The sequence below is a fragment of the Bombus huntii genome, chromosome 3 (genome assembly GCF_024542735.1).
Source record: "Bombus huntii isolate Logan2020A chromosome 3, iyBomHunt1.1, whole genome shotgun sequence".
NCBI lineage: Eukaryota > Metazoa > Arthropoda > Insecta > Hymenoptera > Apidae > Bombus > Bombus huntii.
The window spans coordinates 16,702,399-16,720,760 of NC_066240.1; the positions used below are offsets into that span (position 1 = coordinate 16,702,399).

General features: G+C 35.6%; 1 protein-coding gene across 12 annotated transcripts in view; it reads right to left on the reverse strand.

Annotated features, from left to right (window-relative positions):
• The window catches only part of LOC126864106 (hemicentin-1), a 434,856-nt gene that overhangs the window by 73,315 nt on the left and 343,179 nt on the right, over positions 1–18,362 (reverse strand). For all 12 annotated transcript variants that reach the window (XM_050615075.1, XM_050615073.1, XM_050615076.1 and 9 more), the window contains 3 exons: positions 15,585–15,769; positions 9,244–9,394; positions 4,196–4,307 (listed from right to left, as the gene is read on the reverse strand). In XM_050615075.1, coding sequence (XP_050471032.1) covers positions 4,196–4,307; positions 9,244–9,394; positions 15,585–15,769 — 448 coding nt within the window. The remainder of the gene's footprint in view (positions 1–4,195; positions 4,308–9,243; positions 9,395–15,584; positions 15,770–18,362) is intronic.

Here is an 18,362-nt window from a genome sequence, read left to right on the forward strand (position 1 = left end):
TTGACGGTGTATTTCGTTTTTACACTGCATGGTCGTGCAAATTTTTCGGTAACCTTTTCTGCTGTATCTGCGAAAAATATTGGTAAAATATTGGTCGAAATTGAGAGACTGTTGAACATTGATTATGAAATGTCGTTTCCTCTAATGCAACTTTAACCATACGCGGTTGATTTTCTCGAAGACCAACGAATCTTTTCAATTTATTTCGTCATATATAGTGGCGAACAAAATAAAGTTTATAAATTAAGAAGCGTAAAAGGACAATATAATTTTGAAAAATGGATTCATATTAATTGGATGAGAGCAACGAATAAATATGATGTCTGTTACCAATACGGTAAAAAGAGTTTTTCGTACAGAAGGTATACAAATTCGTAGTGTATCAATCTTAAACTTTCTTTTATTCGCCACCATAAAATCACCCTGTACCCCATAACAAGTACCATGAATTACGGGCACTGTATCTATAGAACATTTCCTCGAAGTTTTCTTAAGTCCTCTTAGCAGGAAAATTCCACGGTATCGAGGCATTAATTGCTTGGCAATAACTTGGAAGATCGATGTGCCGCGGCGTTGCAAAAAATTTGCAATTCAGAATATTCATTTTCGATTCGCTAATTAACGCTCTGTGAGAAAATTGATCAGCACGATGGTCGTTCTCGAGGTGTTGGAAAACTACCATCGACCTGGGCAAAGTCTTCGTCGTTTTGTGCATTAACCCTTTGAAATCCAATATCGGTAGGTATACACGGTCGATAAACGGTTGTACGAGTTCGCCGCTTCGAGATCGGTAAAAGAATTTCACCACAGTACGCGAACTGAGTAACAATCGTGGCTCAAATGTTTATTTCAAGATCTTAATCCCTCTCTTTCGATTCGATAGTTTTTCGAAAGGATTCTATGTCTTATAGCTTTCGTAAAATTGTTATTCGAAATGCCACGAAAGAGAAGATTATTAGTTCGTCGTCCTGCAATATTTGACGAAATATAAGAATTATTAAAAGATTATGATAGTTTTTATAGCTTTATTGTTGGTAGAATTTATTTCGAACGTGTTTCGTCAATTACTATAATCACAGATACCTTCAGATACTGTAATAAATACAGAAGTTATTTACTTCTGTATTTATTAATAAACTTTAAGGTGTAAGAGTTTCTCGTAATAAACAATTTCACTCGAGAAATAAATCATTCGTGTTTATATGGTTTATACGGTATATTCCTTTTCTCGATTTTTAATAATAAATGTATATAGTAAGAGATACAGATTTATGCGACGAAATCTTTCTCATTAGAAATATAAACGACTGGAGATGTTAATAAATCAATTTGAAATATTATTTCGTCACCAGAAAATTTCTATTTCATACTATATATATATATATATCTTACTTTATTATAGTCTGTTATTTGAGCCACCCAGGAGCTATATTAAAAATTTGAAGGTAAATTGAAAAATTCATAAGAAGTAGAATAGCTTTCGACAAATTCATTTATCAATCTTATATCAAACAACGAGACAGAACAGTGAATAATTACGACAAAATTATAAAAATCCTACGAAAAGCTGTGACATCACCTGGGCCATCTTGCACGATAATTTACCAATTAATCCCATAAAATATCGTTTGTTTTATTATCAAAATTATTACTTCCGCAGCAAAGTATTTCTTACTACTGGTAGCTTGTAACTCGTCATTTCTATGATCTCGCGGATAATATAACATTTTTTTTTTAATTCAGTTGAGCAAAAGGACCTTAATTTCATTAAGAACACCAGTTACCATAACGATACGCAAACGAAATGATACAGCAAAGAAACCAGAAAGTAAAGTTTCACGACAAAGTACTCAAATAGCCCATACTAATCATATTTTTATGCAAACTAGATTTTACCCCTTTATTCCAACCCGAAGACAGAATTTTTGCCCGCGTCTAGATACTTCGATCATCTGTGTAGCACATCCACGGTATACCTTTCAAGGCAAAGCTTAAAACCGCGCCCATAAAACGGCTCTTGGCTGCTCTCTATAATATTACATTAAGTCGATAAAGAATCTGTATCGTCGCGGGCCAAGTTCAATCCAATCTTCGCCGTCCGAGGATTAACTTCCAGTTACTTCCGTCCTCTTTTATAACACAGTTAGCCGTGGTTGGGCGAAACGCTATAAACTCGCGCGAGCCGTCAATAAACTCTACAGAGCAGTTTTGTAGAGAAAACCGAGAACGCTGGATTCCCATGGAAGGAGAGAATGCTGCTCGATCGAGGTGCCTCTTAACGCTTCTTAGGATAACGCGTTTAACCATCGTTTAATGCGTTCCGTGGAACGCCATTATTGGCGACCGATGAGCAGAATATAGAACGATGGTGTTTTGGTGTTTCGTACGAAGAGAGGAAAGAACGAGCTTTTGATGAGCGGCAAGGGTTTCTGTGATAAAGGAAAAAGCAGAGACGGGACGTTATACGAGAGAAATTACACGATAAGAGATATATGTATTATAAAAGGAAGTATAAGTAGACAGGTAGCGGAAGTAGGTATCAATAAAGTCTAATGTCTCTTTGATCAATAATATTCTGCTGGCGTTAAGTACGTGTCGAATCGAACTGAGAATCGGACGTGTACGAATTATACCGCGAAATTGTTTTGTGAGAAAGGAAAATACGATTTTGTTGGAAGAGGAAAAATTACGGTGTCTTTGATTAAATTTGTTTCAATTTTGTCTTAGTTTGATTTAATTGAGAAACCAAAGAAATTAGTTAAACAGTAATATTGAAAAATGGAGGCAAAACAAATATAGAGAAATTTCATTGGTATCGGTAGTATTCAGTGCAACGATATTTAATCAAAAATAAAGGCATTTAATGTTTATAGGTAAAAGAGGAAAGGAATAATTACGAAAAAAGAAGGAAATTATTCTGTTACAACGAATCGATATATCGCATATTTGCGTGGAACTGATGTACTCTTGAACATATTGAGAATATTTGCGATGGCTTTTAAAAGGGAACGTACGGGTCAGAGTTGAAAAGTATTGCTTTTTGGGATACTTTCGCGATTTATGTTTCGCGTTTCATACGTAGAATTTTTTTATACTCGAATATGCTTTCCGCGACAAAGTAAGAACTAAATGTTCGTTAAACTATTTTTCAAACTTCGACAGTGAACAACTAACTAATAAATAAATAACACGCGAACAGAAAAGATAAAAATAAAAGCCTCGTCTTTTATAGGTAGGAACAATGAATTATAAAAAGTTAACAAAAGACAGTAGAGTAATAAAAAAATTTCAATATACTTCCGAGCCAATTACTCTATTCACGGCAGGAGTTACAGCGTAATTCAATACACGTTCAACGTCAAACAATTTACCTTACTTTTAACAACAGCATTCTATCATAATTTCTTGGTAAATTGCCTGTCCGCAATTTTCTCTCTCCTTTTTTTTCGGCGATTTATTTATCTATTTCCTTTTTCTACAAAGAACGCTAGATCGATCTTGTGAAAAGGTACTATAAAACGACTAAACTTCCCCGTGGTAGTTCGGAAGTAGGAAGCTTGATAAACGAGCAAAATCGTTCACGAGAAAGAGAGAACGTGTCAACATCTGAAGAATGAAAAACATAGATTTACGTGATTCAGAGAACCACGTGGTAAAGACAGGCAACATAAATTTCTGATTTTCTTCCTCTTTCCCCCCTATTTTTATTCAATTTACGTTTCAACGCGTTTTATCAATTCCTATTACGACTACGATAGTACACCATAAACCTCGTACAAGGCTATACACGGGCTATACAGGCTGCAAGTTGATTCGAGCGAAATAACGCGCGTTCAAACTAATTCGCGCGCTAAACGGCGGATTAAGAGCAATAAATGTATTCCTGTTTTCTTTTTAATAGCTCCCGCATTGGTAAATTCAACGGATTATACACACTCGCGTATATAAATGCGAGCAATCTATTATTCGAAAGCACCGAGATTTCTTTTGAACTTCATATATCGTCTTTATAGAACGCTGGAAATATCGACGTCGTTGTTTTGGACATTTTTAGAGACATAAATAAAATTAGAGGTTAATCGTTAATACTTAATAGGCATTAGTTATTAATTGTTAATGGTAGATTTAATAAAAGAAGAATTAATATTTTTAGCAAATATCGAGGAAAGTTAAAAATGAATTCCGATATATTTACCATGCTGTTTTTAACAGAGTGGCCGGGTTCGCTTCGTAGTCGCAGAATACTATAAAATCTTCAGTTTCGTTCACAGTGATGTTCTCTGGTTTAATTGTTACTATAGGTGGATCTGCAACAGACAAATTATTCTTTATGTTAAACGCGTACATATGCTAATTTATAAAATAAATATGGAGAAGAGCCCACTAACATTTTCACTGATAACGTTTGTATCTTACTTTTGAGTAGTCGTGGCTGTTTCGTTCACTTGTATCGTGCCGTTCTTTAATCAGAACACGGAGATAATTCAATTAAAAGCGTCCCTGTGAAAATGTGGAAACTCTCGTCACGAAGATGAAAGAGCGGCGTTGAGAGGATCTTATCTCGCCAAGGTTTTATGCCGAAGCACGTGTTCACGTAAAAAGAGAAAAGTGAAAAATATGACGTCACGGAACACGTAGCCAAATTGAAGGATATATAGCTGCAAAGGGAAAGGCGTGAATCGCGAAATTTACTATCCCGTTTATAACGGGTGCAACGAGAATATAATGATTCGATCGATTTTACACGCGTCCACTGCATTTTCGAGGAAACATCAAAGTAGAAATATATTTTCGAGGAGAGAAGGGAGTTTATTTGAAAATATCGAATCAATGCTAATAAAAGATCCAAAATTTCTCTAAGGTTCAAAATATCTAAAAAATTCAAGAATAATCTCGTAAAAAATTTTAACAAACAAACAGGTAAAAGACCTACAATTGCAAAATTTGTAAAATAAAATTAAATACTTTGGAGGTTGAAGCGAAAGAAAACTATCATAGAAAATTTGCAATAATTTCAATCGTCCTTTCGAAAAACCAATATCTGCGCTAAACACTTTTTACTCTTCTCGGTAAATGGATGTCATAAATCCACGAAATTTCCAACTCTTACTCTCATAGTACCTGCATGGTATTAAAATAACGCACTTTAGCAATGTACAGACACAAAGGTTATCGCAGAGTTGGTATCGTGCAGGCTGTAGAATTGGGAAATCCACGCGTCCGCCATCCGAGAATACGTAGCCGCGAGGCGTCTGGAATTAAAATAACGCGTGTGCCCGGAGAGAAGTCCTAGGAAGCGGAAGGTGCAGCCTCGTCCGCGTTCCGAGATATGTTTAAACGCGACGGCACAAAATGCCCGGCATAAAACAAAACCCCCGTAAGTATGTAGTCGCGAAAGTGGCCTGTCTAAAGGGGAAGAGAAGCTGGAAACGCGCCAGGGCCGCGCGAGTTTCACGTTTCCAATCCGTGGATAGTTTTCCTGCTGGCTACGAAAACGAAACTTTTCCCTTTCCACCTATTCCTCCAGTCCTAAATGGAAACACCAACCAGACGCTAGGCTATCCGTCTTGTCCTCCTCGTGTCGTTATGACGGAATCTTTTCGTCGTCTGGCTCGTGTAATCGAGAGATACTAAACGCTAGTCTGCTAGATGAAAACATCGTTCGAATAATTATTAGATTTCATATATAAACAGGATTAATCCTTTTACAGCGTAATAAAATGCCAGAGAACAGGGAATGAACGATTTGGAAAATAATTATTTCTTTATCCAGAAGTTTTTTTGCATTTCTGATATGACAAATAAAAAAATATATACGCCTCGTTTCTCTCATTGTGTCTAAGGTATAGGTCTGTTAGGTGAGCCTTACTGAAGAGTCCACACTAGCAAATCTTGGACGAGACACTCACTTTCTCTCTTCATATATACGCAAGTATTAGGCAAGTATTAGGAAAGTTACGAAAATTTTAGCGAACTTGAAGAATCATTAGGAAACTATCAAACGTTTCGAGAACTATTATTTCGAATTTTATATCGGACTCACGTATCGAATCTCGCTTAGTTAGGTATAACGAAAAACAATTCTCTTCTTGTCTATATCCGTTTTAAGGATAGAAACGTTGATCTGTAAATAGAGAGAGGTGGTAGAAAAGGAGGAAGATGCTTTTATAACGATACGTTAAACTCGATAGAAAAACAAATTTACTAGGCTTACGAAACGTTTTAATATACATATAAAAACATGTAAAGGCTTCGTAGAGAAGTTTCGAGCGTAACACTAGTTCGTTTTGCTTTTTCCCCTGTGAAATTACGAGACCGCCAGTCGAATGAGCATCGAACGATCTAATTCGATTTAATTGAATCTACGATTATACCCTTTGTGCGAGAGCGAAAAAGCAAATTGGAGATGGTGCGATAAAACAGGAATATATACATGAACAACCGTGACCTGTGAAGTGTAACTTAATTTCAGGCCGACTATATTGGACGTTGATCAAACACCGCGAAAAAGTCTACTTCAGCCGCCATTTTCACCCCCGAAAGAACGTCGGGATCATTCTGTGCCTTTATTCCTCCGGATCGGTACAGTTAAATTACGGGCGATTCTTTACGATCCTTTTTGCGAACTAACTGTTCTCCGACCGGTAAAATTTCGTTCTAATCGTGCTTTCAGCGTTTAGTACCTTTCCAGAGACAAACGTACGAGAATAGTAATTTTATCGATGGGCTCGGATGACAATGGCCACGAGGACTGTTTCGACGAGAAACGCGTACGATAGCGATTCTTTCTTTTTTTCTTTCTCAGTTTGCCTGATCTCGTGATCATCTCAATTCGGTTTAATTTCGTTTTAGCTTTTTAACTGACAGACTAATATCAGGCTATGAACTCTTATGCATTTAGGCGAAATTTTGAAGATGCAAGAATACATAGAACGCGTGTGTTACGTAAAACTATTGTAAACATCTACTAGTTTTAATTTTTAGTAGATAAAATAAAATTTTATCGAAGCTCTATTTCTTTAATTTCGTTCCGGAAAATATGAACTCGTCTAAAAATCCACACTCGTCGTTGTTCTGTAGCAACATATACTTATTTCATTATTTTTTTTATGTATTTTACATCTTACTTTTTATATTACACCGTAAACGTACGATGAAAATTAATTTTGATATTGACTTTCGTGTCTCATTGCGTGTTTAATTATTGTTTATTCATATTTTTGGAGATCAATGAATGTTAAGAATGTTTAGTGGATTGAACTGAATTTTTATCATTTTTATAATAAATTTCAGTTACTACGAGCCCTCAAATTCATTGTTTCGTACTTTTGCTACGCTCAGTAGACGTAGGATTCTGGAAACTATGCAAAATTGTTTTGCAGCGGCTACCTTTCCATCCCAGAAATAACGTTTGTTTGTTCAACAACAACAATCCTCTCCTTGGTCTTCCAACTTACTTTTTAGTTGTTTTAATATATACCACAGTTCCACAACTACGTAAGGTTATTTACCACGCTGTATTTCCATTCTAAAATTAACATTCCCTTGTTCAACATTTCTCGAACTTTATTCTCTAGTCGTTTTAATATCATATATGCTTCTCGTCTGTACGTAAAACTACTGTATCTGCATTTTAAAAATGATCTTTGTCTTTTTCCTATTATCATCAACAAATCCAACGTTAAATCCAATGTTGCTGATTATATTAAAAAATTTTTTTCAAAATTATTATCGAAAGAGTTTTTATGAAATAATTATATATGTAACTTTTTTCCTTATAATAAATTTATTGGATAAATATTTCAATAATTTTATAACACATAGAATAAGAATAAGAAGAGTTTTGTTAGATAATTCTATACATAATTTCAAAATGAAGAACTTTACGTAGAGCAATATTTTTGAAGTTATCCTGTGCTGAAATAATTTTAGTCGATAAATTTTACTAATAATATGCAACTTCAATATGCAAGTTAAAAAATCTCTTCCAATTCCTTTCCAAACAAAACATTCTAATTTCTTCAACTACGTAATTCCTATTATCGAACATAGCTGGAAGCCATTTCTCCTTGTTCCAAAAGCGCGACGATTCCGGATATAAATACTCGTCCGCGACATGGTGCAAATATCATAAATTCTGGACAAAAGGGAAGATGCATCGTTATCTTGCTCGCAGCTCGTTACTGCAATTTAATTGCGTTCAAAAGGGCGGGGAGCGGGTGAGATTAAACAGCAGGGGAATATTTTGCGACCGAAGACACATTTAGCTCTCTTGCAGAAGGCTTTCTTAACAGCTTGATGAGTCATAAAAATATTGAAATCAAATTTTGTTTTGAAAAACTACGCGATTATGTATTACTTTTTCTCAAATAGTTATTTGTCATGTAATGATTATCTTTTTTCGGATAGAATTTTTTTTAGAATATTTATTTCATCTGTCTTTTTTTCGTGACAAGCGGTGGTCATTTTAAGGCCAAAAAGAACCGAAAATGGGGAAAGAAGGTTATTAGATTTTAAATATATCGCAGCCCCTTGACTCCGGTAAGAGGTTCGGAGCTACGTATAATTCGATCATTCCTGTATTCGTTTATTATAATTACATATATCCGGTTTTAATAGCGCACTACGCGTGACCCATATTTTTCCGCTTCAGCCGTTAAAAGACTTAAACGTTTATTGCAATCTATAATCGCCTTTTAATGGCCACTAGCGTGCGTTAACTATTTGTGATTTCATTACTAATGGGGGTGACAGAGTGCTCGCCATTAAGTAATCTCTATCCCTGTGCACAGGCTTGCAATTTAACACGCGTAATTCACACCCATTTGGATATATATATACAAGATTTAGACGTATAAATGAGGACACCCTAAAACGAGCATTCGCATTGAAACATTCAAAAGGTAAAATAAGAAACAAATTACCGAAAGATTACATCGCAAACAATCTTAAGACGTTTCAAGTATTACGTTCTCAATTTTCTTCGTGTTCTCAAGAAACACGTAAAAACTTATAGAACACGCGTTAAAAAGAGGAATTTACACTTTTATACGGTGCCGTATCGCATTCCTTTTATAAATACTTAAACTGTTTCCTTCTTTGAGAGACTCGATAGAGAAAGGCGAAGCATAAAAATCGTTGGACGAGCACTTTATGCGTCCACGACGAGGCAAGCAAAGGGAAAGGAGAGTTCGTTATGGCGGTAAGCAGGGACGGATACGTCAAGAATTATGGTTCACTTACATAAAACTTCGATGGTTATCGATTCTATCATCGGTTTCATGTCTTCAGAACGTGTAACTGAGTTCTCAGCGTAACACTTGAACGTTCTTCCGTTGTCGTACACGGACGCCGTAAAAGCCAGAGAACTTGTGGTCTGCAGCGTGCCATCCTTCTGCGAACATAGAAAGCGAAAAAGATATATTAAGTCGTCGATAGCATCATCTGTTAACGGAAAAGCTGTCGACAGGGGCTCTGGATGTTATGCCGTAACTTGCAACTTTACTTTCGCTATTCAACGAGATCTTTCGCGAGCCGTAGTGAACAATGAGTCGATCGATTCTTTGAGCCACATTAACGATACACGTGCGGAAAATCGTATGAAAGAAATGGGACACGATAGAAGATCTATGGGAATAAAATTAAAGTCGTATTCGTTGCTGCACCATCGTACTGATGCAACACAATTTAATTTCACTGATTTCTCGTTGTCTTTGTATACCTATGCGTCGACGTACAATGCACAAATAATCGGATTTTTCATTATTCGATTGGAAATATAAGCAGATTTCATGGGAGAATATTTATGCTACTTTTTCTTTTCGAAAGCATTTGTTTTGATGTTCTTGAAGCGATAGAAAATATACTTCGTCTTAAGAATACTTATTATATACGTATGAGTAAAATAAAAAATTTGTCTTGTAGAGTATTTTCGAAATTATTTCGGCAATTAAGATCCAAAATTATCAACATTAACAAAATATCGTCAATTTCTAACCAGCAGGAAGAATATTTACTAAATTTTAAGTAAATGCCAAAGAATCGATTCTTTCAGCCGAAATATGTTGCTCTAAATCAATTTCAGTCACCAGAATCTTAAATATAACCAATTTAATAACCTTTGGCTATTCAAAAATTCAATAATGATATAACTTTGGTTCTCTCTCCTCCTTTTTTTATGAACAAGGAAAAACCCGAAAGAAAAGAGGATTAATACCACGTTTATACCTGTACCGTCCCACGAATTCATCAGCTTATAAAATTCCACGATCTATCGTAGAACGACAACGTTATTGAATTTTTCTTCCTGGCATCGTCGTTTAATTTAAATAGTGACATCCCCTGCGAGCGTTGAGCAAGGACAACGTCATTGAAAATCCTGCGACCATTTCCCCCGAACGTATTTTTCAGTGTGTTGTTCACGAGTCATCGTGTACATGTGTTCGTTCCTCCGCGATACGGAACCGTAATAACGAGAAAAATGGCAGAAAGTAAAAATAAGAAAAAGACCTGTCCTCCACGATTGCAGTGTGACGTTCGTAAAATTTCTCTTTGATATTTTGCACTGGTAATTATTTCGCGAACAATCGTGTTTGCTGTTCCAAGAGAATCGTGAAAACGATGAATATTGGATTTAGTGGAGACTTTTTGTGATAATCCTATATAAATTTTGATACAGTATCTTTTGCGAGAATAACGAAATCGATAGATTGCTATTGGAAATGTTTAGTCTGCTTGTTTTTGCAAGATTCGATAAATGTCTCGTAACTAGCTCATTCTGAAACAAATGATAATTTTTAATCGATCGTAAGGCGCGTTATATAAATATTGTGGAAGCTAAAATTATCATAAAATAAAAATCAGGAAATATTCAAGTTTAAAATAATTAGCCGCTAGAAATTGATAAATTTAAATATATTATCATTTTAGTATATAAAATCACTTTATAAAAATTGTTTCTATCTTCTAAGATACAATCATTTATGACAGAAAATAGTTTATAATAAACTAACTATAATTTTTAACTCGTTCATTTTTATTCATTCTGCAAACTCTTGAACTTTCTTTTGATAAATTAATTTTCTATTGTTAGACTCATTTTAAGAGCATTAAAAGTATACTAATGGCTATTGATTCACCCTATGTACGAGGAGTATTTATCCTAATCGATCGTAATGGAAGGCAGACCGAACGATCGAGTCTTATCGTTTCTTTGATAACATGTTGGTATGCTGATATCGTGAAAATGCAAGAACACAAAATAATAAAAGTAAAACATGGCGAACTGATACGAATGTTGTTACCTCGTAGAATCAATAATGCAAGTTTTCAAGTGGGTAGCGCCGTGATGTAGGTGCAGGCGCGGTTTAATTCAATTACCAGTTACAGTTAATTAAAATTTACTCTTAGTTCATAACAACGATCAAGAATCTCCCGTCGCAACTGTAACGCTCGTTATAAAGAAGCTTTTTGCTCTCGTTTCTTGACGATTTTTTTAAACACCAACAGCATCTTAGAGGGTTTTCTCTTTTTAGCAGAAGAACTGTTGCCTGAATTACTTAAAGAAGAATATTTCCGAGTCTGGCAACCGATTAATTACTCGAGCAAAACAAATACAAAGGAGAACTAACTAAAATAACAATGACGGTTTGTATAGAACGAATAAAGCAGAAATATGGTTTAATTAAATTTAATTTTAAATGGTCAAACTTTAACAAATATGAAATTCTTCAAAATCTTTAGCTCAGTATATGGAAGCAGAAAAAGATCTGCTATTTTATCAACGTGAAAAGAACGTTTTACTTTTCAACTTGGCAACTCAAAAGAACATAACACGATCTGTATAATGGTTTATCACGTTCTAATTCATGACACGACCTGTCATGCATCTTTCGAACTCATGAATCGCCGAAACTAACATTTCGTATTTCGAATCCATCATTTCTTTTCATAACATCAACGAAACTGTATCTCGATGAACCAACGGGGCCATTTGGTTGTCGATATTCCATGAATATTCCAGAGAATATAATTAAAAATGTAAAATCTCGATAAAAAAATTATATTACTCGCGATATTATAGAAAACTTTGTACTTCCCATTTTTTTATATATTTTTCTACATTATGTTGCTTCTGTGCAATCTTGCATTTTCAAACTTCCTATAAATGGATAAAAATTAATTATAATATTTTCGATTTAGAAATTTGCATTACCGAAACGCGAAGCAAAATGATTAGGTGAAAGTTGAAAAGGAGAAATATCTGCTACTTCTCCGCTGTTCAACGCGTTTATATTCACTGTAAGTTCGAGAAGACGAATTGCTCGCACCTTCTGTTCCATAAATTCAGATAGGTCGAAGACGGGAAGAAGGACGAAACGGATCGAAGCTGTCCAAGCGGATCCGCTTAATCTCGCATACACGTCGCGGCTCGTTTGCATCGGCGAGCATTTGCGGCATGTAATTGCTCGGCCCTATGTAAATTCTGTCTGTTGCCACGTATACCGCCGCCGTACGACTCGATCGTTACGTCACCGGTGCCATAATCAGCTACTCCGTAAACGATGCTAATTATGATACCACGACGCGACGCGACGCGTACGTGGCTGCACGCGAAACGATGACCGTTAGATATCTAAATCTATATAATTGCGATAACATAATCCCTAGCTCTCTATTGGGTCAACGATTAACGCTCGTTGCTTCTTAGTTCGAGCTAGATCATCTTCATCGTGCGAATGAAACATAAGAATAAAGTAGCCTTCAAATTCCAACTAAAAATAGTTTAGAAATAAATTCCAAATTACAAACGTTCAATAACAATTTGAATCTTACCGTTCTCCTCGGACTGACATAACCCGAAATGAAAATCGTATTTGTCAATAGATGTTATTAAAATATACAGGGTGGTTGGTAACTGGGGGTACAAGCGGAAAGGGGGTGATTCTACGCGAAAAAAGAAGTCGAAAATATAGAATAACAATTCTTTTTTATTTTATTTTTTTTTTAATTTTTTTAAAAATCTACAGTGAGATCCGTTATAACGAGACGTGATAAAGTGTACGCGTACCGAGCGAAAATTCAAAGTCGATTTTCTCGAAAACAAAGCCTCAAACGAGAAATTTTTATTCTGTATTTTCCACTTCTTTTTTCGCGTAGAATCATCTCCTTTCCGCTTGTACCACCAGTTACCAACCACCCTGTATATAGTTCGATGTATTTCGATTTTACTGCTTTTCGCGCGCTTCATATTTTTCGCAAAGAAAGTATTTGAAAATTTGAAAAGAAAATATAAGCGAGAATCAATGGGATTACATTTAAGAAGTAATTGTTCGTAATAAGAGTTTCGCGTATACCAGAGCCTATTTATTTGAAAAAGTAGAAACATGAGAAAGCAAATAGAAAATAAAGCGAAGCGAAGAAGGGAAAAGAAAAGGAAAAAGAAAGAGCTGGACGACTAAATAAGGTGATCCGATTTCTTATTCAGCCATCTAAAGTTGAAGCGACTTTATAGCCGCGGATATTGCCATAATGGATTTATGATGGTGGCGAGCCGTACAGATTCTCCTATAGGTACGTGAACGCGTTATTACAGTGACATGCTACACGAAATGACGTATAATGATTTTCCGATGCGACAAGCCAGCAACATCGTATTCATCTGTGAAATTACTTTTTCATACGCGTCAAGCGATACCTGATTTTGTATCGTCGTACGCTCGTATGAATAATCGTCAGCCGATTACCTGAAATTTCACGCGTACAACTTAAAATGAAAGTTGTATGATTTTAGTGCTATACAAGGTTTACAACCTGCCAATGGTTTACATTCTAGTGGTCATAGGTGTAGGATCGTTTGACTTAATGACGCTATGTGACGAGAACAATAATGAAGTTAAACCGATCGAATTTGCTACAATGAACCAGTGGCCGTGGTGAAAATGATGTTTATGTCATGATATCAAGTTACTCTGATGTATTAGTGATTGATCGATTAAATAACTCTATCGCGTGAAAGACCAGTTTCAACGCAAATATCACGTACGTGGATTATCTGTCTAGTATTTTGCTTTTGATCCTATTGTGTCGAGTGTTTCAAACGTCACAAAATAGTGCGAAGGTATTTGCTCTTGAAATTCGATATTTTTGATTAGTTCGCACACAAATTTTGCACGATTCAATTAAATTACATAGAAGCCAATTGATCGAGTTCGTTTAAAGTTGAGTATTTGATGATTGAAAAATTAGATAAAAATTACGTATTGTAATAATAAAAATTGCAAATTTGTATCTTTCTCAGTACGATTAATGAAATGGAATCTACGTAAATAATTATTACACCCCATAAAAGATACAATGAGTACTTTACTTTTAAAATACCTTTTATATTTTAGAGTATTAGTTTAAATATCTCGTAAATGTACAAGGTCTACTTTCATTTATAAATCAAGAAATCTTCCACTTCCAGAAATGTCGTGGTGAAGTGAAGTTATACTTTGCATATAAAGCGTGATGTTTCCAATTTTCACAGAGTAATGAAAATCTTGATCAGAAAATAAAAGGAATATGCCTCGGCGAACGACTGGAGCCTCGCGTCTAATCGAATTAATTCGAGTCGAACGGTTTGAAGGAATCGCGGGTTGAAATTCGCGCGAAATATACTACTGCATTTGAATAACTGCTTTCTCGCTTCAGGTAGCACCAACTGCGAATTCTGTTTATTCGTTGGCCGAAGTAGTTTATTGCTCGTGAACTCGTTGCAAGAGACATCAAGTCGGCTTACATAGCTGGTACGGCACTTTGTTACTTAAAATATGCGCTCGAGCTGACGTCCAGACGCGTTAACGCGACTTCGCCAATCGTCCATTCGATAAAAGAGAAAACTTCGTAGAAGAAACGCCATTAAGAAATTTTAGCTATGAAATACTAATGTAATTCAAAACTGATTTACGCGACGTGATTTAGCAAATAGGATCGACTCCTTTTTAGTATGGTGTTTACGAAAGGAAATATAATATAAGGCAATGTGAAATTGAAAATTTCTTTGATAAAGAACAATGATATAACGATATATCGAATCGCTAAAAAAGTATATTAATTTTAATAAAGGAGTTTTTAGTCGTTAAAAGATACATTTGCTTTTAACGAAAAACATTAAAGTATGTTAAAATTATTACCAACGATGCACAACATTTTTTAAATATTCGAAATCTAAGGAAAAGATTATTCTCTATTTTCTAATAACTTTCAATCGTATGCTAATAATTTCAATGTTTATTGATTCTATAATCATTAATCTATGTTAAATAATCTCAGCAACGGTAAAAGTAAAATGTAGTAGTACGTTTGTGAGTTCATCGCGGATTATCGAGCAATTCTATCTGGAATTTACTGTCAGCTTCTATCTATTATTCTATGTCTCTTCCTTGCTTTCTATTTGATTATAATGACTGAATTACGTCTTCCAGGGTAACAGTGCGGTTTCTTTTAAAGATTTGTATCTTGCACGTAAGCAGAACAAGGAATCAACAAAAGGGAATAGTTGCATCGCATAGTTGCATGTAAGTTTTCAAGTCAGTACTCACATTCTCCTTGACCTTCGCCTCTTGTATTTGAATTCTGTCGTTACTTTCGTTCAGAACCTCGGTACCGTTTTGCCAGGTGATGTTCGCGGCCGGCCTGGCTGCTAGCACAGTACATTCGAGCATAACTCTCGTCCCTTGCACCACATGGCCCACCACCCCGTTCAAATCCATCTTCAGTGGCCGGACTGGAAAAGATGTTTTATTGAGATATTTAAGAGTTTGCGGGAAGATAAAGGGAAGAAAATAGAGGAAAATGCGCTCTTAGAATGTAAAAATATCCAAAGGTAATCGAAGTTATTTAGAATTTTAGGAACATGAAGTTTAAGGAAAATTGATTTAATTAATGTTCAAACCTAAACATTTTCGTACAGTCGAACATTTAAGTTTTCGAATCTTCAAATATCAAAATATAGAAATTTTCACATTTTTACATCTCTTTGCTTCCAAGTTTTCAAATTTCGATACACCAAAACATTTAAATTTTCGAATTTTTATATTTTCAAATTGCCTTCTTTACGAATCTTCAAATGTTCGTATATTTGTGCCTTGCTACTTTTAATATTCTGTTCGTTTTCCTTCAATATTCAGGTTCGCGCGCCTTTTTACACATAAATTTTCACGAACCCCTTAAACTACCCCAAGAGAACCTTACTTACTATCAAATCAACGTATCATTCGACCCACAAACTTTCATAAGGTTGCCTGAAGGAAACCTTAATATAGACAAAAAGAGAAGCAAATTCGTTTGAAAATAAACGATGATCCCCGGGAAGGAACGTGTTATTCAGAAAATCCAATTATCGTGTTACGTCAACTTGGCGGTAATACACCTTTACCTCTCGCCCTTTTTCATATAACGCGAACTCGTGGCCGCAACTGATTCATGACACGTTCTCTATGCTTGTTACGTGTCAGTGTACGCAGCAACACGTGTACACATGTACACAGAGAAATACAGTGTCAGGCTGAGCTGTCTAGTATAGACGATCTAATGCAATATCCAAGCTGAGCCGCTGTCTGCATCTTGTATCTTCTATAAGAATAATATAAAGGTGGTGCAAGCTGCAAGGTGAGACAGCTGTAAGGTACGAAGAGGAGGGGTAAGATTGAGAAGCTGGGCGGTTGAATAAAGAGGAAAACTCGATGGGTGGACGAGGAGTGTTGGAAAATCAGAAAGTCAAGTTGCACGAAGAAATTCGAAGGAATTTCTATCTGAGATTTTCTTTCTTCACGCCAGACTTTATTCTTCCTGTCAAACTTTTGAGAAGCGCCTTTTTGAGAAGTATTAGTGATATGAGTTGAATTCCTTAGCTGAATTATTATCATTGATTTCTTAGTTTCTTACTTATAGTCAGTTCGAAATAGTTGTCATGTACAGAAACGAACATTTTCCAACGAGTTTTTATATTTTCCATGAATCGTTAAAACTTTTTCTACGAAATATTAGTTTCGGTCACGAATTTTATTGGATAATTTTGTGTTATTAGACTGAAAGATTTGGATCGTGAGAATTTCATTTCGTAACAAAATACTGGATCGCTGCAAAGGACCGGACAACAGTGTTATTTTTGCGAATTTCCATCCGTTTTCTCATTCTCAAATTTACATTTTCTACTCGACGAACAGGTTCAACCAGATGTTCTCTCTGAAATTTCCTCGGTGCTGGCTCTGCTTACTACGTTCACCAAAATTCCTCTCCGATGCATTAGCCATTCTTAAGAGCACTCGCCTCGACACATAGACTAAAATATTCACTCACCGTCATCATTCGACTCAATTTGCAAGTCTCTATGCATCTCTCCCATCTTTATAAACAATTTGGAATTTTAAAACATATCAGTGATTGTATGACGCGAGAAAGGAATCAATTCTTAAGTAAAGATGCAAAGTATTACAAATGTTCATTGAAGTACCAACGGAAAGTAATTGCATCAGTTTGATCGGAGATGAGATTAAAACGAAAATTAAACGCAAAATCAATCCTTCGGTTTCCCATAAATGTATAAAAATCCTAAATCTGTTGATAAGCAATATGAGAAGCTCTACTCGATTCCAAACTTTATTATCACCGAAAGTTTGAACTTAATTCTATTATGCGAGAATATTGCACATGGTTACTGAAAAAAATCCAACGTTTTATCGGTGTGGAACATTGAAAAAACAATTTTGAATTTATGAATGGGGGTTGTTCTAGCTAACAGAATTGTCCAAAGATACCGAATATCAGGATAGGGCGACATATTGGATAATTGGAGAAACCGAAGTCTGCGACAGACGGCTGTTCAATAAACGAATCAATCGACGTACGACCACGTTTTATTTCCACCTACGATACCAGTTACGTTTTCGTTACGTTTTTGCCTTCTTTCACCCTTTCCTTTCTCCCCCGTTGCGTTGGCTCGATTAAACGGTCTGCCGCTTTTCTGTTTGCATTTTATTCGGCCCTCTGATTTGACAGCGTCCCGTACCACGAAACTTCGATCGAGCAATTTCTGCTTGTAATTCCCTCAAAGCGGATACGTTTTTATAGCTGTGCCGGAATTATACGCGCATTTGAAACGGTCGACAAGGGATTGGCAGGTTCGAGAAATTTTCTTCCCCGGGATTATTGCCGATATTGTCGCGTTTATAGACACGTACGTCTTTTCTTTCGCCTTTGATGATAAATTCAGGACCGGGTTTTGTACATTTTTTGTTTTACAAAGTTTTATGCAACTTGATACGTTTGTTCGAAACTGTCAAGTCCTATGATCGATATTTCACGCATTTCTACTTGTC